We start from the raw sequence: 24,824 nt of genomic DNA on the forward strand, positions 1-24,824 counted from the left end.
GTAAATTTATTTATTTATTTATGATATCCTGTCTAATTTTCAAAGGAAACTCAAGGTTAGCAGAATATAAAACAAACAACAAGCCCCCAAGAGAGCCAGTGTGGTATAGTGGCAGCTAGAGTGTTGGACTGGGACATGGGAGACCAGGGTTCAAATCACCGCTCAGCCATGAAGCTCACTGAGTGGCCTTGAGCCAGTCCCCATCTCTCAGCCTAACCTACCTCACAGGGTTGTTGTGAGGATCAAATTGAGAAGGGAGAACCATGTTTGTATGCCACCTTGAACTCCCTGGAGGAAAAGTGGAATATAAATGTAAGAATAACTAAATTAAAGCCAATCATACAATCAAGTGCCATCTCCACACTCGTCAGTCCTTTCGGTGTGTGCCTTCGCCCACAACAACAGACGCCCCTAGGAGCCCGTCACTATGAAAGGGAGTGTGTTAGCTACTGATAAGAGTACTCTCCGTGGCTGACACACACCCTTGCACTCTGATTCGATCCAGTCAGCAGGAAAGGATAAGGGAGTATATTAGAAGGCTCTTCTCAGGGCCTAACACACTCCCCTTTCATGCTGATTGGCTCGTAGGATGCTGGAGACATAGGGACCCTGCTGGGACTCTGCTCCCCAAAAAGTAAGGGGTATAAGACTTCCCAAGACCCCAGACGAATAGAGCCCTGGCTAGATAGACCCATGGTCTGATGCAATATGAGGCAGGTCCCTATGTGCCTATGAAATGTGTCAGTGATGAGCTGTGGCAAAAATGCCTCTTGCTCCTTCGGATGGAGGACAAATCTACATGTGCTTGCATGTTGAAGCCTCTGACTTTTGCATGGCTGCTGTACTAAGGTTAAGAGTCGGCTCTGTCATTCTGTCCGCGTTTTGCCTTTTTGCCACTCACCGCACTGGTATGTGTGGCCCCCGGAGGGTTGCACATGAGGGAATGTGGCCTGTGCGGTTGAAAAAGCCTCCCCAGCCCTGGTGAGGTCTGTACAGCATGTAGCGTACAATAGTAGCCAATAAATATTAAATCCTAGCGGGAGATGAATAATTAGGGCACTGGGGTGTGGGCGTGTGTGTGGGATGCCCTTAGGCAGTCAAACAAGCCTGATTTACGCAGGCCGCAGCTTGTCCACTGCAGTTGCTGAACTCTCCCCCCTGTTTGTGGGCAGTGCTCTACAGCAGTGTGGTGTGATGTCAAGGCCTCTCGCTCTTTGAGGATGTTTGTTGTTTCCTTTTCAGGGTTTCGTGCTTTTCCCCCTCCTTCACTGCTCTTTGGTGCTTACTTTTCTACCTTTCTTCCGTCCCCTCTCTGCTTCCCCCCCCCCACTTTCTTACTCTCTCCCTGACGCAAGGCAGTGCCCGCTCAGAACCTGCTGGCCTGGCTCTGTGCCTGGCACCAGGAAATGCCGGCTGGGCTAAGCCACACCTGAGCCTCGCCTTTTTCAAAGCGCTTCTGCCATGGAAACTCCAGCACGGATCCCTCAGTGGATTTCAGCCCACCGCTCTCTGGAGAAAGCTTTGCAGGGGCTGAGCAAGTTGCAGCAGCTGGTGGGCCAGCCTCGCCTGGGGCTCCGCAACAGCCCGCCCCACCTGCCGTCCCTGCTGCCCCAGACAAATCAGTATCTGCGGCTTATTCGGGAGCGCCACGGGTCTGGTTTGGCCCAGCTCTGGGAAGGAACCTACTTTCGAGTCTTCCTCACCAATTTGCTGGAAAAGATTAAACAAGCCATCAGGCTCTTCAAGAGGGCGAAAGAGGAGATATTTCAAGAGGGCTCAGCTGCCAGGTAAAAACAAAAAAGGATTTGGGTTTCATTTTGCCCATTGAAGGGAACGCTGTAAGATCTTGCTATGCTGTCCTCCACTTGCTGCTTCTATCTAGGACAGGGATAGCCAACGTCAGAGCTGAATTTACACGCAAAGTAAGCTACAGTTACAGTTGGTATAGCACAGTGAGGAGGAGAGCCTGGCTGGGAGTCCAGAGTCTGTGAGTTCAAATCCCCACTTGTGTCTCCTGGGTGTCAAGGGACAACTAAAGATCACCCCCACAGTGAGCGGCTCAGGGGTTATGTGTCCTGCCACCTGTGCAGCTGTGGGTATGCATAGTCCCAAGGAGCCCAGTTGCCCGCCAGCTGGCAGTTGGGGACAAGGAAGGGGCTGGCTTGTGCAGCTATGGCAAGCTGAGCAGGCCCTAGCCAGCTGGGGAGGACTAGCCTCAGAAAGAGGCAATAGCAAACCCTCTCTGAATACCGCTTACCATGAAATCCCTGTTAATAGGGTCGCCATAAGTCGGGATCAACTTGAAGGCAGTTTCCATTTCCAAGCTACAGTTAGGGTCTTGGATTATGAGCAGCCTCTAAATAATAATTTTAAAATTACTAAATTTCAAGTTTTACATAATTATATATTAGCTAGATTGTTAGTTTCCAATTTGTTTGATTGCAAATATTCATTATTTCTATTTTCATTGTGCTTCCTGTTAGAATTACACATTATTATTATTATTTGGTAATGCCATGGGGCCTCTTAAATTTGACACAGCTTAGGGACCGTTATTACTAATTATATTTATAAGTCACTTTTTTTCAAAAAGAAACTCAACGTGACATACAAGATTAAAACAAATATAAAAACAAGAATAAAACAACCTAAAATACCTATGAAATACATAAAAACAAAATCCAACTTCTCCCCACTTGACTACAAACAAACAGAAAATTAAACTTTAAAGGCCTGGGTGAATAAAAATGTTTCCACCTGGTGCCCCAAAACAGGCAATGATGGTGCCAGGCATGCCTCCCTCCAGATGCACTCCAGATATTGCTGGACTCCAACTCCCATCAACCCCAGGCAACATGGCCAGTGGTCAAGGATGGTGGAAGCTGTGTAGTTCATCATCTTCTGGAGAGCACCACATTGCCTACCCCAATCTAGGATATAGGTGCAAGGGTATATCATCACCTCCCTTCCTTCCCAGGTTGCGAGCACACTAGTGGAAAGCTGCACCTGTTACATTTCTGCCTTCCTAAATAAGCACAGGCAACCAGCCAGAAAAGTTTTGAAAAGCAGCAAGCCTATGGATGCTCTGTGATAAGGTGATACTGTTGAAAATGAGGAGGATTGAAATTATCAGATCCCCCCCCCCTATTTTCTCAACAAAAGCCCTGTTAAGCAACAGCGTGCTTGGAAATAAAGAGGCACTGCTTTTTCTTGAAAACATACTGCTGGGAATTATTTGCTACATGCTGCTGCAGCTTTTAAGGGACACAGAGTTTCTGTCATGGTAAAATCACTGCTACTACAAAGGGCAGACCTTAAAATCAAGTGCACCTCAAATGTTGGAATACATCAAGATCATTGAGAGTCCTGGGCTTTACTAGGCTTTAAAACAATCTGACCTGGGTGAAGAGAGGGAGGGGACATTTTTGCAGCCATGTGGAAGGTTTTTTTTAACATCAGGGCATAGGAACACAGAAAACTGTTCATACTAAGGGTAGGCGAGAAATTTTATTCAGTTCGCATGTCAACCCAAATCTATCCCATTTGCACTTTCTGAAACAATATGAGAACCTACACATAGCCATCCTTTGAAATTTGCACTTCTTCAAAATTTTGCAATGCACTTCGCCAACCAAACAATGGTTAAAAAAATGCATCTGTTAGGGGAAAACGTGCATAAAAATGCATATATGAGTGAACCACACACAAAAATGCGTTATATGATGAGAAATTGCTTGCAAAAATGTGAATATTAGGCAAAACTGCCAACAAAAATGTGTTTATTATGAAAGATTCACACTAAAACGGTGGAGAATCTTCATGAGGATTTTTTTAAAAAGTCGCAAATTGCTGCAGAAATGCGAAGAACTGAATTTAAGATTGGAAAAATGAGAAATTGAAAGTGCTGAAATTGACAGATCTTCTGTCAGTTTCAGTTCTCTCTGTTTCTCATTTTTCCAATGTTAAATTCAGTTCTCTACTCTTGTACAGTGAGCTGCAATTTAAAAAAAAAATCCTCATGAAAATTCTCCACCATTTTAGTGTGAATTTCTCCAAATAAACACATTTTTGTAGGCAGTTTTGACAAAGGTACACATTTTTGCAAGCCATTTCTCACCATTTCATGCCTGTTTGCATGTTATTTTCACTCATGTATTCATTTTAATACACACTAATATATGCGTTTTTGTTAATGTTTAGTTGGCGAACTGCATCCCAAAATTCTAATAAATGTGAATTTTGAAGGATGGCTGTGTTTCAGTTCTCATATTGTTTCAGAAAGTGTGGATTTTATATATTCTGCTTGAAATGCGTACTGAATCGAAATTCTCACCCATCCCTAACATGGAGGTGCTGGGGACTGAACCTGGAACCTTCTACATGCAAAGGAGACATTCTACCACTGTGCTACAGCCTTTCCCCGAAGGCTGTATAGAAAGTTATATATACTTTAGCCTTCCTTGCAGGGAACATAGGGATCTCCTTATACTGAGTCAGACTATTGGTCCATCCAGTTCAGTACTGTCTACACTGAGTGGCAGTGGCTCTCCAGGGTCGGAGTCCTATCTGGAGGTGCTGGGGACTGAACCTGGGACCTTCTGCATGCAAAGCAGATGTTGTACCACTGAGCTATGGCCCTAAGGTCATGGGTCATTTGCAGGATGGATATGTACATACACGCAAACAGGCATTGGTCAAATTGCTACTTTGGCCAACTTGGCAAGTAGGGCAGAGGCAGAACTTGGAGATTGGGGAGGAGCACTCCTACTCCCAACAGAATAGTGGAGGACTCTGGGTTACACCCGTAAAGTCTGAGAAAGTACAACAGGAGAAAATCTTGGATCTGGAAGTCTTATATGCAAGAGATAGGAAGGTGTGATGATGGATTTGACTTTAGATGTTTCAGCAGAATTGCCTAACGGCGGTGGAATAATGGAATAGGAAGGAAGGCCTACTGGGCTGCATACACCCCAGACATTTAAAGCGCACCCCCCCAAGAATCCTGGGAACTGCAGTTTGTTAAAGGTGCTGGGGATTGTAGCTCTGTGATGGGTAAACTACAATTCCAGGAGTCTTTAGGGGGAGGTGTGCTTTAAATGTCTGGTGTGTTCACAGCCCCAGCCTAGATTAATAACACCAACATGAGTGCAAAATCATCAGGAGAGTCTTTCATGACACAGAGAAGAAGGATGATAGCCTGCTAATGTGTGCAGATCAAGTTGCTGATAGAAGCACAGGAGCAGATTAAAGAAAAATAGTTGGCTGTTTTCCCTGCATTCACCCATCTACTTGCAATGTATGTTTGTTTGAACTTTGGTTCTCCTTTATCAGTTGGGATAGAGCTGGTTGCTTAGTAACCAGGGCCTTTCCCCTCCTGTTTTATAAGACCACAGTAAGGCCTTTTGAATAAGGTACCAGGAAAAGGCTGGCTGGCTTCTTGAAAGAGAGTGGCCACCACCTTTTGAACCCATTAGCTACGTTAGTCTTTTAATCTACAGCAATTGGCAGATAATATTTTTATCTCATTCAGTTGCTAATTCCTCCCTAGCAAACTATTGGTAAAAGAGCAGGCCAGACCAAGCTTTTTTCTTGCTAGTTGGCACTTCTATTTTGACATTTCTGAACCCGCTTTCCCACTGCAACTCTTACCTTCCCTAACACACAAACGAATCCACAACTCATCAGAGAGGCAGTGATGAGGAAAGTGTTTCACCTGTAATATTTCTGCCTGTTCTGCTGCTGTTAAAAAGACAAACCACATAATTTCATACACACACAAGAGGCCAACTAACACCAGATTGTAAGGTTGCTTCTTATTTTTCGGCAGGGCTTTGGACAGTTGCACACACAGGCTGAACTGTAACAGTGAAGCTTCGTGGTCACAAAACATACAGCCAGGAATGTTTATTAAAAAGTCAGTGCTGTGGGCTGTTGTGTCGATTCTTATTTGTAATCCCCCGGTTGTGTTTACCTCCTTAGGTGTTGGTAGAGGACTACACATTTGTGGGGTTTCTACAGCCTACAGCTAGTGTTTGTCTGATTAATCTGGCCTTTCCCCTCTCTTGCTTCTCTACAGGAGGAATCTGACTAAGCTGTCGCTGATCTTCAGTCACATGGTGGCCGAACTACAAGCTCTGTTCCCCGAAGGCCTAGACCAAGGCAGCACCTATCAGCTCAGCAAACCAGAGGCCCAGACATTCTGGAGGGAGACGTGGGGTGGACGGTGAGACAGTGAAAAGCCTCCCTGCTGGACTCTTGGGCCTGGTGTTCCCACCCCCATGCAATACCCCCCCCCGACGTGCAACACACACAGCCACTGAAACGCAACACAGCCTAACAATAACATGAGAGGAGATACTAAGAGTCTCTCCAGGCCCAGAGATTGAATGTTTTGCACGAAAACAGTGTGCTCTGCTATTGAGCTGCTGCCCTTCCCCAGCTCAGCCTGACAAATTAAAAGCCTGTCAGGCTCAAGTCTTCACTGGACAGAGAAAATTTTTTCTTCCTCACTCATAACTAGGGTTCCCAGGGTCAGGGCCTGAGACTGATGCTGTATCTTTAGGAGAAGAGAAAGTCAGCCAAGCGCAGGTGTTCTTGCAACATTGTAATGGGAAAAACCACAAGGTGGAATTCTCCTTTCCCTCTGCACAATTTTTGAAGATGCAGAAGACAGGGTTGCAAGAACACCTGCACTTGTCTGACTTTCTCTTCTCCTAAACATACAGGATCAGGATCAGGCCCTGAGCCTGGCAACCCTACTCATAACCCCAGAACTCGCGGACATTCAGCAAAGCTGAATGTTGAAAGATCCTGAACAGACAATAACAACGTACTTCTTCACAAGGCACAAAGTTAAGCTATGGAATTCACTCCCACAAGAGGCAGAGATGGCGACCAACTTGAACAGCTGTAAAAGAGGAGGAGACTACTAGCCATGATGGCTATGCTCTGCCTCCATAGTCGGAGGCAGTATGCTTCCAAACACCAGTTGCTGGAAACCACAGGTAGAGTGCTCTTGCACTCAGGGCCTGCTTGTGTCCAGGGCATCTGGTTGGCTCCTGTGAGAACAGGATGCTGAACTAGATGGGCCATTAGCCTGATCCAGCAGGCTCTTCTGATGTTCTGCTGTTCAAGCAACTAATCCTGTGAGCCTCACATGTATGGCCAAGGGTCAGGGATGATGGGAGCTGGAATCCAAAATGTCTGGAGTGGTTGAGGTTAGGCAAGACTGGAATAGGAGGTCGCACAAGGACCAGAGAGACCCAAGTTCAAATCCCCATTCCACTGGGTGGCCTTGGGCTAGTCATTATTCTCTCAGCCTAACCTACCTCGCACGGTTGTTGTGAGGTGGGAGAACTGTATATGCTGCCTTGTGCTCCTTGGAGGAACGACAGGATATAAATGTCATAAATGAATATAAAATCATCTCCCTGGATCCATTCAGTCCAACCTTTTGTCTTCAGAAACAGCCAGATGATTGGAAAACTCATAAGCAAGCATGTAATTGTCTAGCTACATTTTCTGGTATTCTAAGATGGATTGCCCCATTTAGCTATCACTGTTACTATCCTCTATGTAATTGTCCAAGCTATTGGCCATCACTACAGCTTGTGTGATGAATTTCATTAGAGCCTTTAGAGCCAGGACATATCAGCACCACAGATCTAAAGTAATAATCTTGGTAATAATTCCATGCTTCCTGAGAACACTGGAAATTGTAGGTCGGTGAGAAAGGCTTGTAATCTCTATCAAATGACAATGATGAATTATACGCCACCCTTCCTCCTGAAAGTGACCAGGGTGGCGGACATATCGACAAAAACAACTGAACAAGAAAAAGAAAAGCATTCTAAAAATAGTGAAAAACATTCGAAAATACAATTACAGTTAGAAACATTTTAAGACACAGTCACAGTTAAAAACATTATTTCATCAGGGATCTTCAGATTGCCAGGAACGGTCTCCCTCAACCATCAAATGCCTGGGTCAACAGGAATGTTTAAAAATTTATCCTGAAAGTCAATAGTGATGCGCCTCACTGGTTAACAGCACATAAGAACATAGGAAACAGCTTTATACTGAGTGAGACCATTGGTCCGTCTAAGTCAGTATAGTCTCCACTGACTGGCAGCAGCTCTCCAGGTTTTCAGACAGGAAATCTCTTCCAGTCCTGATTGGAGAGGCCGGGGATTGAACCTAGAACCTTCTGCATGCAAAGCAGGTGCTGTCCCACTGAGCTGTGGCCCTTATGCTCACCACGCTACAATTCCCAGGATTTGTATAATCATAGACTTGGAAGGGATCTTGGGTCATCTAGTCTGACCCTGAGCTCAGGGCAGGATCTGCAGTTTAGGATGCAATTATAACCAATGGTTGCCAGCCTCTGCTTAAAACTTATCCCAGCAAAGGAGAGGAAGAGCATCACATCCTAAAGCACTCTGTTCCACTGTCAAACAACTCTTACCATTAGGAAGTTTCTCCTAATATTTAGCCAAAATCTGCTTCCCTGCAATTTCCACAGTTGGGATTCCCGCCCTCTGGAGCATTATTTATTTATTTATTTGTTGTATTTATATACCGCCCCATAGCCGAAGCTCTCTGGGCGGTTTGCAGTAACTAAAAACATTAAAAACAAATATACAAATTTAAAACACTTCTTTTAAAAACAATTTAAAACACAATTTAAAAATTTAAAACAATGTAAAAACACATGCTAAAATGCCTGGGAGAAGAGGAAGAAGTCTACTCCATCTGTTACATGAAAGCCCTTCAGATATTTGGAGACAGCTATTCTGTCTCCCCATAATATTCTAATCTCCAGGCTAAATATGCCTAACTCTAACTGCTCCTTCCAGGACTTAGTTTCCAGGCCTCTCACCCTCCTAGTTGACCTCCTCTGGATATGTTCCAATAGGTCAACGTCCTTAAAATGTGGCATGCAAAATTGGACATGGTACTCCAGATTGTTTGGAAGAATCTCAAATACTAATGAAACCACTGTCGGTTTGCAGTGTAGATATGCCTCACATCAAAACCAATGACACTATACGCGCACACACACACACACACACACACACACTGAATTTAATGTACAGAGCAGTCAACCCAGTTGCCTTTCTTTTCTCTGCAGGAACCTCGTATCCTGGGCCGAATTTCGAGAAGGACTTCATCAGGTCCATCCTGTGGATCCGGGCCCAATGGCCTTAGCGCTGAGATCCACCATTGACCTCACCTGCAATGGGCACATCTCTGTATTTGAGTTTGACATTTTCACCCGCCTCTTTCAGGTATACCCAGGAACAGACAGGAATCTGGGCGGGGTGGGGGAGCTTAGCACTGAAAAAACGAAATGTTTTGCTGCACTTTGACTCTTCACCCTCAAAATAATCAAAATTGGAAGACTTGGGGAGGGGAAAGCTGAAATTTTGGGAAACTTGCTCTGATTTGGATCAGCTTAGAAACCAAGATTTTATTTTATCGGTCTAGAATTTTAAGCTAGCATCACCCATATTGCAGTATCTACAGTCTCAAAATCTCCTGCTAGTGACTCCAGCTGCATATCTGCACTATAAACTCCCATTGATTTGAGCCTGCTATGACTGTCATGGCTTCCTGCAAAGAATCTTGGGAACTGTAGTTTCACGAGACAATATTGAGGATTCTTTGTTATTCCTTAGCCTCCCTCTTTCCCAGAACTACAATTTGCAGGGATCCTGCAAAGAGGAAATTATCAGTCAAATAGTGTTGTGCAGAAATGTCCTAAGGGTGGGATCGCCTTTTTTCATTATTGTCCTCACTGAACGAACAAAAATAAATTTGTTTCCATGCCAGGAAAAACTTCACCAGCCATATGACAGGCTAAAGGCAGCCATAGCAATAGTCAATTTATTGTGTAAACAACATTTTCCACAAATAAATTCTACTGAAAGAGATTCCCAGGATAGACAATTTAAAGGAACCTGCCTGGATCCTGAGATCATCATCCCATCATCCCTTGTCTGTGAGCCACTTGCAAGGCAGGTCCAGAGAGTGGCAACTAGAGAACAGGCCTCTCCCTCTCCCCTGCCCCCCTTTTATGGAATGCTTTTCCCAGGGAGACCCACCTGGCCCCAACCTTGTCATCATTTTGGTGGTAGGCAAAGTTGTTCCCCCTCCCAGCCCGGGCATTTGGGAAGCACTAATTACCTTGCAATGTTACATTAATGTATCGTTGTATTTTTTGCTTTGGTTGTAAATCACTTTAGGACTCTTTTTCAGTGGGAATCGAAGTATACATTTAATAAGCCTAACCTAAACTAAATGTAATAACCATAGTGCTACCCTGGGCTCTTTGTGGGAGAAGGGGTAGGATATCAGTCTAATAAATAAATAAAAGTGGGATGTAAATTAAATAAATAAATAGTTATAATGTATTACAATATTGAATGAATGAAAGAATAAAATTTATTACAGTCAAAGACCAGCATACAAATGCAAATCATCAGAACATCAAAATATCAATACAATACAACATTAACAATTCTAAAACAAGCTCTATTTAAAAGCCGATTCTCATGCCTGTATGAGCTGTTGGGTTAACAGCGCTCTTTGGCATGTAATGGCTGCAATATTCGCAATTAAATAATTACAGTTCATAAAAGATACCAGTCATTTAGTCAATATGTTTATATGAATTTATTTTTATTTTTTTTACTTGGGTTGTAAATTGCTTTGGGACTTTTTTAGTGGGAAGTGATATAAATATTTAATACCCCTTAACCTAACCTATATTTAGGTTTTATAGTGTATTTTAAAACAGTATTTCATTACTGGTATATTCTGATGTTGTTTGGTTTTTGTTCTTTGTTTGTTTTGCTTTTTGATTTTCTTATATTTGTTCTATTCATATATTTTCTTGTTTATCCTCTATGTACACCGCCCAGAGAGCCTTTTTGGCTTAGGGCGGTATATAAATTAAATTAAATAAATAATAAATAAATAATATTTAATAACTATAATTAAGAATGCATTACAATATTACCAAGTGAGCAATTATAGTTTATAAAACATACCAGTTGGTTAGTTAACAACATCCATTTCCAATCATATCAATGTTATACCCACAATTCATTCAACAGTTCATAATTAAGAGACCTAATGATAAGAGACCTTGCCCACATCAGACTAGCAAGAAAAGATCAAACAAGTTCCATTTCAGACTCCCCTTCCTTAAGGAACAGAAAGCGACCCTCCTCTCACCAGGGTCCATGTCTTGCCCCAAGAAAGGGCATATTTGTCCCCAGGGGAACCCCAATCCAGGAATCAGGGATGGGCAAATCAGTTGATTTTGTTTTCTCTTTTTTTCTCATCCCCCCCCCGTTTAATTCAGCGCTCCGCGTTTCCACACCAGCTTGTGCATTTTTGAAGTCCTCATGAAAATTTGTCAGCAAATTTCTCCTCATGTACACATTTTTGCAAAGCAATTTTCCCAAATATGATGCATTTTATACATCATATTTGCTAATTTATGCACACTTTACCCTAGAGTACACATTACTAGACTGAAGAACTACATTACAAAATTCAGCAAAGTGCGAATTTGAAAGGATGGCGGTGTTTCAGTAGGCACATTGTTTCAGAAAGTGAGAATTAGGTAGCTTCACTTTCAAGTGCAAACTGAATGAAATTTCTCCCGCCATCCCTACCTGGAATGCACCCCACCTAAGAATTGAGCCATGCTATTCCAGAATGTAGAACTCCGTATTTCAGAGACGGGGAAACTGACTTTCCGTAAGCTTTCAGGTCAGCCTTGCAAATGGGACTGAAATGCTGGCTGGGTCTGACAACTGAATGTCTCCTTTACACCAATCACCTCCACTCCTCCCCCACTCCAGGGATGATCTTTGTCTTTTCTACAGGTTTACTCTCTAGTGTGCCTTTTGCAAGGAAGGTAGCTGACCACATAGCAGGATGTGGCTGCTTTAGGTCCATCGCTCAAGCTGCCATGCGTGGGTGGTGAGACGGGGGTCAGCAGTTATAGTTTCCATCTCTTAGCGCAGTTTAATTTTACTCAGGTGGGGGGGAGAAGGTGTATTCAGTTTTCTAACAAGCAAAGCAACAACACCCACTTAACGTAACAGATCATGCAAAAAAACATGTGTGTGTTGTTTCCTCTAATAGTGAACTCAGGGGGCTGGGTGATGGTAGGATTGGAGCTAAATCAGGACCACTATAGGGAAGTATCAACATGCTTGGGGGAAATCTTAGATTCGCAGAAGTACAAATTCTATTTCATTTTTTAAACAGTGTTTTTTTAAAACCCTCAACACAGTCCAATGAGGACTGAGCATGTTCAGTGGCCTCCAGGAATGTTAACTGTCAGTTGAGTCCATCAGTGTCTGGGCAGCAACAACGCTGGCTGCATTCTTGCTCTCCCTGTGGCCTTCCCGTAAGCATCTGGTTGCTGATTTCTGGGGGAAAGAATGGTGGGATAGACGGACCTTATGTCAGGGGTGAGGAACCTCTTGCCTAGGGGACAAATGCGCCCTCCAGTCCTCTTTCTCTGGCCCTCAGGGTTCTTTCCAGGCCACGCCTCCTCCCTAGTCACACCCCCTCTTCCTAGGCCAGGCCCCTCATCGGCCCTGCTTTGCATCCGCCATGCGTGTTTTTGCCTGGACGGAATGTGTCTTTGAGCTCTGCTAATGCCTCTTGCATGCTTGGATGGGGGGAGAGAGGGGCGCGTGAGTGCGCGTAGAAACTGCCCCACTCTCCAAAGGTAAAATTTCAGTTCATTGCTCCTTTGCCCCCACCCACCACTAGCATGTGGCCCTCAGCAGGTTGCCCAGAAGGGAATGCAGCCCTCGGACTGAAAAAGGATCCTTGTCTTATGTTCTTAACGGCTCCCAGCCGCCTCCTGATATCACCTCTCTGCTCCCTTCCTTGTAGCCTTGGCCGACACTGCTGAAGAACTGGACGTACCTCGCAGTCACGCACCCAGGGTATATGGCCTTCCTCACCTATGACGAAGTGAAGGTGCGGCTGCAGGCGTACACCAGCAAGCCTGGCAGGTAAAATGGCACCCTCTAGTGGCCATACCTGAGCAGGTCTTCTTCTGTCACTAATGAACTGGGCTCCTCAGGCCCAGACTAGACATGGCATAGGGCATGTGTGATCAGGATCTCCTGCAAGCACTGAGAAATCATTATGTACCACCAAATACATAAGGATGCAAATGCACAAGGATGCATGTGGCCTACTGCTCTGCACATAATGATCTATGGATTAGTCCAACTCTGGCATTAGGATGCAACTGGTCATCCCAGGGCTCCTCCAGATGACCTGTTTATTCAGCATTCATCCTGATTATGATAGCACTCTTCAAGTACATGAAGGGTTGCCACACAGAAGAGGGCCGGGATCTCTTCTCGATCGTCCCGGAGTCCGGGACACGGAATAATGGGCTCAAGTTGCAGGAAGCCAGATTTCGACTGAACATCAGGAAAAACTCCCTAACTGTTAGGGCCATACAACAATGGAATCAATTACATAGAGAGGTAGTGGGCTCTCCCACACTGGAGGCATTCAAGAGGCTGCTGGCCAGCCATCTGTCAGGAATGCTTTGATTTGGATTCCTGCACTGAGCAGGGGGTTGGACTTGATGGCCTTGTAGGCCCCTTCCACCTCTACTATTCTATGATTCTATGATTTGCTGTTAAAAGTTTATGTGGTGGTTAGAGTATGGTCACATCCACATTTAAATTACATTTAAAGCACATTTAACACACATTTAAAGCACATGGATTATCCCAAAGAAGCCTGGGGACTGTAGTTTATTGAAGGTGCTAGGAATTGCAGCTCGGGGGGGGCTCCTAACAGCTCTCAGAATCCTTAAGAAACTATAGTTCCCAGGATTCATTGAAGGAAGGCATGTGCTTTAAATGTTTTAAATATGTGGTGTGGATGTGATCTAAGTCCCTTCTTGGTTACTGAGAATTTGTTCTGATTTATTTATGGGGCGGTTATATGACAATGAGCATTCATCATGCATTCATCCAGATTTGCTTGCAGGGTCTTCCCGTTAATCATTCATTCATCCCAAACTTTTCCAGTACATTTTCCCATCACTTTCCTAACCACAAAAAGTCCAGGTTTTGTTTTAAGTGGATTTGTTGCGCTCAGGCAACAGAGTGCTTTAATGTGCTTTAATTGTGCAAGTCTAAAGTCCTGGCGTGCACATGAATCCCTCACACAAAATATTGACAGTCTGGAGGCATCCTCAGGCTGCTTCCTAACACCTATGAACAAAGGAAGGCGGGGGTGTTGCTGCTATAGTCATAAGCCCTCACTGCTTTCCTGCTTCTCTGCAGCTCCTACTGTTAACGTAGCAGATTGGGTGGCTGCAGCACTGGATTTCTGCTGCTGGAGAATCATAGAATTTTAGTCGGAAGGGATCTTGGGGTCATCTAGTCCAGCCCCATGCAAGAATCTTGCAGCTCAGTGGCAGAGCATGTGCTTTGCATGCAGAAAGTCCCAGGCATCTCCAGGTAAAGCTGGGAAAGACTGAGTCCTGCCTGAAACACAGGAACATAGGAAGTTACTTTATACTGAGTCAGCCCATTGTTCTAGCTAGCTCAGTACTGACACTGCCTGGCAGTGGCTCTCCAGCATTTCAGACAGGGTCCTTTCCTGGTCCTACATGGAGATGCTGAGGATGGAACTTGGGGTCTTCCATATGCAAGGCAGATGCTCTACCACTGAGCTAACACTCTTCCTCTTTGAGTGGGCCTGGACAGCCACTGCCAGTCAGTGTAGGCAACACTAAGCTAGATGAACAAAGGTTCTGACTTGGTATGAGGCAGCTTCCTATGATCCTCTCATCCCTAGCAGATGACTGTCTAGCTCCTCCTTAAATGCTCCAACAAAAATGTTTCCGGCGGCTCGGCCTGTTACAAGTTCCTCTTCTCTTTGGAATTCTCCATTTTCCATGTGTCTTGTATCCCAGTTTGAGAACCATTTTCTTAAAGAGCCGTTTGTGCTGCCTTCTGTGGCAACAGCTCCCCCTACTATACTGCCATGATATTGACCTATCAATGAATCTCTCTGTCTCAGCTACATTTTTCGACTAAGCTGCACCCGGCTTGGCCAATGGGCCATCGGCTACGTGACGGAAGACGGGAGGATCTTGCAGACCATCCCACAGAAGAAGCCTCTCTTCCAGGCACTGATTGATGGACACAAGGAAGGCTTGTAAGTGATGGGCATCAGGGGTTGTGGGGGTGATGGGGCTGGAGGTGTGAATGTCATGTTGGTGGTGGTGGTGTGATATCCCATCTTTCGTCTCATCGATTGTGGTGGCATAGATTTATTTATTTATTGTTTTATTTATATCCCGCTCTTCATCACAGCAGGAGCCCAGGGTGGCAAACAAAAGCACTAAAAAAATTTAAAACATCATAAAAACAAACTTTAAAACACATTAAAACAAAACACCTTTAAAAACATTTCTTTAAAAAAGCTTTCAAAACATCTTCTAAGATTAAAAAGATTTTTTTAAAAACAGTTTGTTGTTGTTATGTGCCTTCAAGTCGACTACGACTTATGGCGACCCTATGAATCAGCCATCTCCAACAGCATCAGTCGTGGACCATATTAAAAAGCAATTCCATCACAGACACAGACTGGGATAGGTCTCAACTTGGTTCTCTCCCTTCCCATTTTATCTTCACAACAACCCTGTCAGGCAGGTTAGGTTAAAAGATAGTGACTGATCCAAGTTCACCCAGTAAGCTTCATAGAACTAGGATTTGAACTCTGGTCTGCTAGGTCCTAGTTTGGCGCTCTAACCACTATAACACGTAACTGAAATAGTTTTGCATTCACTCAATTAAACTAAAGAATTTACAGTTGACTTTTTGAATTTTAAAAGCGCTTTTTGAAACTTAGTATTGAGGGATACTTTTAAAAAAATACACTGCAAACCTATCTATGTTTACTCAGAAGTAAGCCCTACTGGTTTCAGTGGGACTTACTCCCAGGTAAATGTGTATCTAGGATTGCAATCTCAAACTTTTAAAGTCTTGTTGCTGAAGCTGAAGGCAGCAATTGCGAAGGTTGCCAAATCCAAAATATATGCGCCCCTGAGACTCTGACAACATGTGATTAGAGTAGTGTCATGAATCTGTATGTTTTTACTGCCCCACAACATCTCGCTCCCCCCCACAAAAATCCATGAATGGATTGCAACGTTGGTCTGACCTGCTCCATCTCACCGCCTCCTGCAGCTACTTGTATCCAGATGGGAAGAAGGTGAATCCAAATCTGGCAGAGTTGACAGAGGTGTCATCACAGAACCGAATCCAGGTCTCGCAAGTAAGTCTACTCACCCATCCGCCAGGGCCTTGCCCTCCTCCCCCAACATGACCACGTCAGGAAGACTTTGGGCTTTAAAATTAGGCACAAAAGCCCTCTGAATGGAGAGAATGTACCTTGCTAGGCACAACAGGAGGCCAGGCAACCAAGAGGTCTTCTGTATCTTTAAAAGTTGTGCAGGGGGAAGGGAGAATTCCACCTTGTGGTTTTTCCCATTACAGCGTTGCAAGAACACCTCAACTTGACTGACTTTCTCTTCTCCTAAAGATACAGGATCAGTCTCAAGCCCTGAACCTAGCAACTCTACATAAAATATGTGCCTGCTCATTTAGGCTTGGGGGTAAAAGACCTCTTGCAGCCAATAAAGGGCTTTTTTTCAAGCGCAATTTCAGCAGGGAGGGGACGGGACCCTGTAAGCACCACAAGTGCCACATTGGCAATCCATGTCCTAGACGGATGCTCCAGCCACTACACCACACTGCCTCTTTTTATATCAGGCTTTCGTTCCAGCCCCTTTCTCTGCTTTTCCTGCAGGAGCAGTTTGAACTCTACTGCCAAGTGGGCTCCACGTTCCAGCTCTGCAAGATCTGTGCCGAAAACGACAAGGATGTCCGAATCCAGCCTTGCGGGCACCTTCTCTGCCGGGGCTGCCTTGACACGTGGCAGGTGAGCTCCAGACCTCTGGCCTTTCCCAGGCTTCTGCCGCTCAGCCCAGCGAGGGTGGGCCTGGCTGCATTCTGAAGGTGGCCTGCGCCTCGCATGAAGCGCCATCTTGCCGTCTCCTCACCTCTTTCTTTTATGACTTTGATTGAGGCGTTGTACACAGCACATATTTCAAGCACATCCCTCCCCGCTAAAAGTATCCTGGGAACAGTAGTTTGCCTCTCACAGAGCTACAATTCTCAGCACCCATTACAAAGTACACTTCCCAGGATTCTTTGTGGATTCTTTGCGCTTTGAATGTGCTTGAAATATATGGTGTGGATGCAGCCTGAGTCTAGGACTCTCCTCTAATATTTGTACCAATGGCTTTTTTTTGGGGGGGGGGGGCTATATTTAAAAGGGAAAGCCCCATTGCTTAAAATTCAGTTCCTGCATTGTAAAAAGTCTGAAAATGCCTTCCCTTTGGTAGGTGAAAGAACTGCAGAGGTTTGTATCTTGTTTTCCTTTATCTCAAAGACCTTCATTTTGTCTTGATATGTTCCAGTCAGTCACATCCAGGGATGTAGTGGTCCGGGGTCTTAGACACATTGCTTTTTTGGGAGCAGGGTCCCAGCAGGATCCCTATGTCTCCAGCGTTCTGTGAGGCAATCAGCATGAAAGGAGAGTGCGTTAGCCACTGAGAAGAGTCTTCTAACATGTTTTCTTTTCCTTTCCTGCTCATTGGAGCCAGTCAGAGTGAAAGGAAGTGAGTCAGCCACAGAGAAGTCTCTTCTTACTAGCTAACACTCCTCCCTTTGATGCTTATTGCTGCTAGGGATGTCTGTTGTGGGACAAGGCATTAACAAGGATCAACTCAGCAGCAAAAAAGGGAGAGAGGGTGTGGCTCTGCCTAATGTGAAGGGACCCTGCACTTGAAATTGCCACTGCACTACTGATCACATCCTAACATTTTAGACAAGTTACAATGACATTTTGGCTATGTTTCCTATTCTGACAGATTCTAAAGGTTTAAGTCTTCTTGCTAATCTGCCCCCTTTTCAAAATTTCTCTTCTCCTTTCCTACGTCTGTTGCATATTTCTTTTTTAAAAAATGAGTTTGGAAACATTAAATTGGAGACACACTTGCAGTTGTGCTGGCTTCAATGCGTCTCCACCTCTTTTTTCTGAAGCCAGAGACACCCAGTTGGATTATTGGAAGGCAGAGGGGCAGATCCCCATGATGCCATCTTGCTTAAGCCTTGGTCCATTCAGCATGGGGGAACCTGCAGGCCTCCAGATATTGGTGGACTCCCATCAGCCGCAGCCAGCATGGCCAATGGTCAGGGGTGACGATGGGAGTTGTAGTCTAGCCACATCTCGAGGGCCACAAGTTTCCCCTCCCTAATTTACTGCTTCTAAATGTTTCTTCCTAATTTAATACATGTGATGGCACATTTTGAAATGTGACATTGAAATATTATCTAACCCCAGAGCACTCACTAAGCTTTCATAAACCATTAAGAAAATCATTAAAATTTGAGATAGAGGTGCAAAGCATTGAGAAGTTGGTTCCCCATGCATTTAAATTTATCAGTTCAATCAGGCTTAACCACCTATTTGCATTAGCAATTCATTAGGATCTCCTTCACTCTCTTTAGTCTCCTCAGCACATTTCAAAGATCACTTCTCCTTATCGTTCAGCAATAAACTATAACCAGTTCTGGCCCATACTATGACAATGTTTTAATAACTCAGTACAGAGATCTAGTGCATATAACAGTCAGTAAGTAGGATTTAGACTGGAGAGACCATGGTTCACATCTCCACTCAGCGACAAACCTTAGGTGGGTCATCTCGGGCCTCTCACTACCTTTCACCCTAACCTACCTCACAGGGTTGTTGGGATGCTAAAATGGAGAGGAAACCACATACACTGTAGTTCCCAGGATTCTTTGGGCAAAGCCATGATTGCTAAAGTGACATAAAGGTGCTTTAAGTGTACAGCAAGGATATAGCATCACTCTCTCCTGTGACTCTGACAGTTTAACCCACTTCTTCTGCATCCTAGCTCATATCAATCCCTCTATTTCCAATGTTCAGGTGTGAGTGTCATTCCATATGCAGCCAAAACAGCACCACCCACGCATAAGCAGGAGGTTTCTATAGGTGTGGGGGAACCCCAAGGTTTGCAGAAGTACAAAAAAAAAGAACTTTTTGGGGAGAGACATAAGAGGGGGAGAAGCCTCTAAAAAAAAATCCATTAAGGCATACTTAATGGCCATGGAATGTTGACTGACAGGGGGTGGGGGAAATGGAATGGAATGGCTGGAATCCTGAACAGCAGAACTTCATGCTGCAACATTTTACTGCAGGTCCAATTTCTTAACAGTATTCTCATGCAGTGCAAACATCATGAGAGGCTGACATGTGCTTTGACCCTCTACCATTAGCCCACCACCAACACCACTTCTCTCCCTCTCTTAGGCTAGGGATGGGCAAATCTGTCCATTACAATTTCCTTCCATTTCTCATTTTTACAATCTTAAATTCAGTTCTCCACATTTCCACATCAGTTTGCAATTTATTAGTGTTTTTAAAGCCCTCGTGAAAAGTCACCAGCCTTTTACGGTTAATTTCTCCTAATATACCTGTGTTTATATGCAATTTTGCCTAAGATACACATTTTTGCAAAGCAGCGTTCCCTAATGTCATTTTTGTATGGCATTTTCACTACTGTATGCATTGTTGCGCACACCTTATCCCAGTATGTGCATTTTTGTGTACTTTCCTTGGCTGGAGAACTGCATTGCAAAATTCAGGGAAATATGAATTTCGAAGGACAGCTGCGTGCGGATTATGTGATTCACCTTTGAATTGGATTTCTCCCCCATTCCTCTCTCCAGCAGTCAGTTGCCCTTGTCATAGACTGGCTGGCAGCAAGCCCTAACTGAGCCCTTCTCTTCTGCCAGCTCTCGGAGACCCACACCTGCCCCTTCTGTCGCCGGAAGATCTGGGGCCACGAAGATATCCTCATTGACCCCTTCAGCTACAAAAGAGGAGGAAGCCTGGAGGAAGACGGGGACGAGGGGGACCTGGAGGACATTCAGGCAGTGCTGCAGGAGCTGGCCATGATGCGCCAGGCAAAAGGGGTCAGTCAGAGTGGTATATGAGATGTAACCTTGGGTGGCAGGGGAGTGTGGCAAAAGGGGCAAGATCGGGATTGACTCTGTTCTTTCTCTTCCTCGCCAACCCCACCCCAGACAGCAGATGCCGTCTCCTCTCCATGCCTGAACCCTGAGTTGCAAAAACCCCCAGTACCACCTCGGATAGATCTCCAGAGGCAGAAGAAGGCCCCCCTACCCACTCCTGACTACCAGGTGAATGATGCTCATGGAGCCCTGTGTTCTTGCGTATAGTTTTCAGGGTGGAGACAGAGGCAAGGAGGGGCTCTGGCCAGTACTTCGAGGTTTGCTCATTGAGTTTAGTGGGCACCAGCCAGCCACAGAGCTGATCGACATGTTCAAGCCGCAGACGTGGGGCCGAGAGGACTCTGGCTGCTGCTGCTTTTCCACAAAGCAGCGGGGCACAATCTGTGGTGGAGAAGTGGCAGGGAGGCAAGCAGGATAGGGTTAACCCTTTCCTCACCCACCATTTCCCCCTATGCTCTCCTCCAACTGGGTTTCCAGAAACAGTGTTTTTTTCTGTGAAATGAGGAAAGAAGACTGCTGGCGGGGGGGGGAGTGACAGGCAGGGCGGGTTACGCACACCCTTCCCCTTTCTACTGCTCCCCTGTAGATTGCACGTATGCACACACCCTGCTTTGCAGTGAAGTGGCGGCCAGGATTCCCAGCCAGGCACAATGTGGTGTGCGCACAGTACACACCTGCTGCCCTGGGAAAGGAGGAGGAACACAAGAGAGGGGGCAGAAAACCAACCAGAGGAGGGTGGTGCCTCTGGCACTCTCTCAACGTTCCAGATGTGCCCGCAAATGCCAACTCATCAACTCTCCTCTTCAGGCCTCCGCTTCTGCCCAATGGATCCAGCATCGTCCCTTGCCTAGCCTCCCACAGGGTAGCCCCCCATCCATGGTCCCATGGGACACCCCGGCGACCGCTCCATTTCCTGAGGAGCAGCAGCTGAGCTGATTACAGCTGAGAGGGCAGCAGAGATGGGTGAGTAAAAGACATCACTGCATGTTTCCTATCAGTAGATTAATCAACCAAAGCTTTAAGTTGATTCACTGAGGTTGTTGCAATTGCGATCAACTAAACTCCAGTCCCTGAAGAATGTGAGATCTGCCTTGCTGAATGAGAGCAAGATCCTTCTAGCAATAGAAGGCTAGAGCGTAAGTGGATGGAGCAAGAGCAAGAAAGAATGGAAAGGGGTGGGGAGGAAATCAGAAAGGCGGGCTGTACTGTCAGAGCAGCTTCTGTTGGTGCAGGGATGCAAGCCTTCTCGGTTACACAGAAACCTTCAGCAGAACCCATTCTAACCAGTTACAGGTAGCCTTGGGCAAACATCCATCTCTCAGCCTCTGCTACCTTATATAAGTGTTGTATGGCTAAAATGCAATGCCCTTGGAGGCGAGGGTGGGTTAGACGGTTTTTCATCCACACTGCACTTTTTTCAGCGTTAAAAAAAAAAAAATCTTTACAGTTCTTGCTTCATTTGTTCCTATTCAACAACCCAGTAAGCTGGGTTAGGATGAACAGAGAGTGCCTTTTGCTGCTTGACTGAGCAGGGCTTTGGAGCCCAGAACAACCCCTGGCCAGCCACACTGGAGGAACTCTGTGTCACTCAAAACCTTCCACGCACTTCAACACCAACAGAAGTTGCCCAAAGGCCAGATGTCATCTAATCTATTTTGTGTTTGCACAGCTAACACTATCTGTACCATACAATCTGCTGCACTGTCAGGCGCACCTGCCCTCTGCCTTCAGCCACCCATCGCCAGCCTGGATTGCACCAGCTGATGGTCAGCTGGAGGATGGTCTCTCTTGCAGTATAAGACTGAACACTGGGGCATGTTTCCTACTTGTCAAGGAGAAGGAAGGAAGGAAGGAAGGGATGGCTCACACCTCTCCAAAGCCTTGAACAGCACAGATGTCGCCCACCAACGACAAAGAAAGCCGGCTGCACTGAGCCAAGTGGGTCCTTTTATTTTCCAGCTACTCCCAGGAGCCTTTTCACTTCAGACCATACCGATTCTCCCAGCAGGACTGCCACTCTATCACTGTCATTTTAACTTTATATCAATAATATTGTACAAGAACTTCGCGGGCCAGAATTCTTTCCTGCCTCAATTCTAGATATTAAGCTTTCAGTTTTACTGTATGCCGACGACCTAGCCCTGATCTCCATCACTCAAATCGGGATGAGGAAGTTGTTAAGGAGCTTGGGCAAGTTTTGCGCCAACGAACAATTATCAATTAATTATACCAAAACCAGTGTGGTAGTCTTTGGTAAGAAAAGAAAAACCCGCACTTGGAAACTCAATGGTTGTCATATTGTCCAGCTCCGTAGCGCTAGATATCTCGGCCTAGCATTCAATGTTAACTTTGCATGGAAACCTCACTTTGACATGCTGAAGTTGAAAGTATCCCACTCTGTTCTTTCATTACTTAGTTATTTAAAACTTAAAGGGGTGTCTCTGGTCTCCCCTGCTGTTGAGGTTTTCCATGGAAAAGTTGTTCCTCAGCTTCTTTATGGGGCTGAGATCTGGGGGCATGCTAATCCTTCAGCGCTCGAGACAGTCCAGAACACCTTTCTGAGATCTATACTTGCTCCTCCTCAAGGCACCCCTGCCCCCCTTTTAAGGATGGAAACGGGCTTACAATCTATGGCTGTTCATGCAGCCCTGGCCATGTACTGGCTGAAGCTCACTAATATGGATGAGGCTCGTCTCCCTAAGAAGTGTTTTTTGGAACAACTTAAGAACCCATCTCATAACACCTGGTTTATGCGTACCAAACTTCTCTTGGCCACATATGGGATTAGCATGGAAATTCCTCCTTCTTATGTCTCATCGTGAGTGAAACAGCTTTATAAGGAAAGAATATTCTTATATTCTAAGTGATGGGACTTGTTCTCTTCATCACAGTCGTCTTTTTCCTACTGGTATCCTCTCTTTAAAACCGCTTTTGGCATTGAACATTATTTTTTCTTTTTAACCACTCCCTCACTTAGAAAGGCCTTTACAGCATTACATTTTCGATCTATGCCTTCGGCCTTTCTAGATGGGAGATATGCGAGGGTCCCAGTTTATTTAAGACATTGTATATGTAATTCAGGAGAAGTTGAGGATATTGTCCATTATTTATGGAGATGCCCATTGAATAATGCACTTAGGCTCAAACTTTTTTCTCCAATCCGTCACCTGCTGTCAAACAGACCACTGCTGGAGCAAACCTGCGTTCTTCTTGCGGGTAGTGATATTTTTGTAACCACGCAGGTAGCCACAGGGAAAGTGAGAGTTAGATATTTAAAACAATTGCCGTCTACCTCCGAGGTGTCCTTAAATTAGTATTCTTAATTTTAAATCCTCCCCGGGGGTCTTAATATACTCAAATGGGGTGTTATTGTATTTTTATTATGTTGTAATGAGTTTATGAATCTTATCCTTTCTTATCTTAGGATGCTGTACTTTTATCGTTGGTAATTTTAATGTGCTTTCTTAAAATTTCTTCTTCCTGTATTGTATTGTGATGGCCTTTGGCTAAAAACAATAAAGATCATGAACCACATCATTCAGCCAAGCGTACTGACCAGCAAAAAAAAAAAAAGCCACTCTGCAGCTCTCAAAGCATAATTGCTGGGAAATGGTGATTTTCATTCCGGCCAATGCAACTATCACAAGTGCTTCCCCCTTTCCTGATGAGGATGGCAGTGGTGCTAATGTCAAGGCAAGGGAACCTACTGGACAGCATCCATGTCATCACCGCTAAGTGCATCCTGAGTGCCATTCCTTGCCTATCTACGTCACTTTTGGCAGGCCACTGATTTTTGTAAATTGCTTTTCTGCCTTCTTTTTCTTTTGGAGGTGAACCAGAAGGAGTAATGCCAGATTTTTATTTCAGAAGTTCTTGCGCCAGGGCAGAATCTAGCCTGTGTTAGAAGCAGCAAAAGGGATAGTTTAGGCTACCATTTCAAGCTGGCTATCTGCAAAATGGTTTTCTTTAAGTTGAATGAATGTTATGTAGCCATGTCCACAAGGTGGCACCGATACTCTAGTGACGAAGACTGAATATCAAAACTTCAAGTTCAAACATGCAACAGAAATATGCATTTATAGGGCACTTCCAGACTGTCACTGTTTTTGGTGGGATTTAATCACATGCCAGCAAATTCAGGTTGTGCTTTTAAAGCTGATTTGGCACTCTTGTGCAACGAATCTGCTTCCCCAACATTGGACTTGCAATAACGAAAGTGACAGGAAAATGCCCTGGAAAGTGTGAGGTGACAATTGCTTGACCACCAACATTGTACAACCTCCCCACACACAAATCAGAATGTACATTCAAATGGCAGGCCTCCCCACAAACTTTGTCCGAACAAATCAGTATGAATGCTTAATAAACAGGTTCTCCTTCCTTTTGGTTTTTTTAAAGCTTACATTGTATATTATGCATGCTGATGGGTATAGCGATTTGGGGTGGAGTGGGGAAGCACGCTACATATGACAAGCTTATACTTGCTGATGCCTTAAAAATTCATCAAGAAAAGTCCAAGTTATGTTACCTTTAATAAGTTCAAAAACATTGGAAAGCATTCAAGGTTTAGGGGTTGCCACCTTTTTGATTGGCCCTCCTCCTGTGCCATTAACAGCACCTGAAAAG

At 44.9% G+C, this 24,824-nt stretch overlaps 1 protein-coding gene across 2 annotated transcripts; it reads left to right on the plus strand.

Moving 5' to 3' along the window:
- The first annotated feature begins 1,152 nt into the window (after positions 1-1,152).
- Positions 1,153-24,535, plus strand: CBLC (Cbl proto-oncogene C). 2 transcript variants are annotated; one of them, XM_061597408.1, is made up of 11 exons: positions 1,153-1,787; positions 6,077-6,223; positions 9,131-9,287; positions 12,925-13,046; positions 15,088-15,225; positions 16,260-16,347; positions 16,882-17,013; positions 19,959-20,138; positions 20,250-20,366; positions 21,006-21,161; positions 21,680-24,535. In XM_061597408.1, the coding sequence occupies exons 1-10, from the start codon at positions 1,462-1,464 to the stop codon at positions 21,132-21,134; spliced, it is 1,536 nt and encodes a 511-aa protein (XP_061453392.1). In that variant the 5' UTR covers positions 1,153-1,461; the 3' UTR covers positions 21,135-21,161; positions 21,680-24,535. The 2 variants fall into 2 exon arrangements, with proteins under 2 accessions (XP_061453392.1, XP_061453393.1); XM_061597409.1 differs by having other exon boundaries at positions 21,868-24,535.
- The last annotated feature ends 289 nt before the right edge of the window (positions 24,536-24,824 follow it).

Source organism: Rhineura floridana, chromosome 15 (genome assembly GCF_030035675.1).
Source record: "Rhineura floridana isolate rRhiFlo1 chromosome 15, rRhiFlo1.hap2, whole genome shotgun sequence".
Taxonomy (NCBI): Eukaryota; Metazoa; Chordata; class Lepidosauria; order Squamata; family Rhineuridae; genus Rhineura; species Rhineura floridana.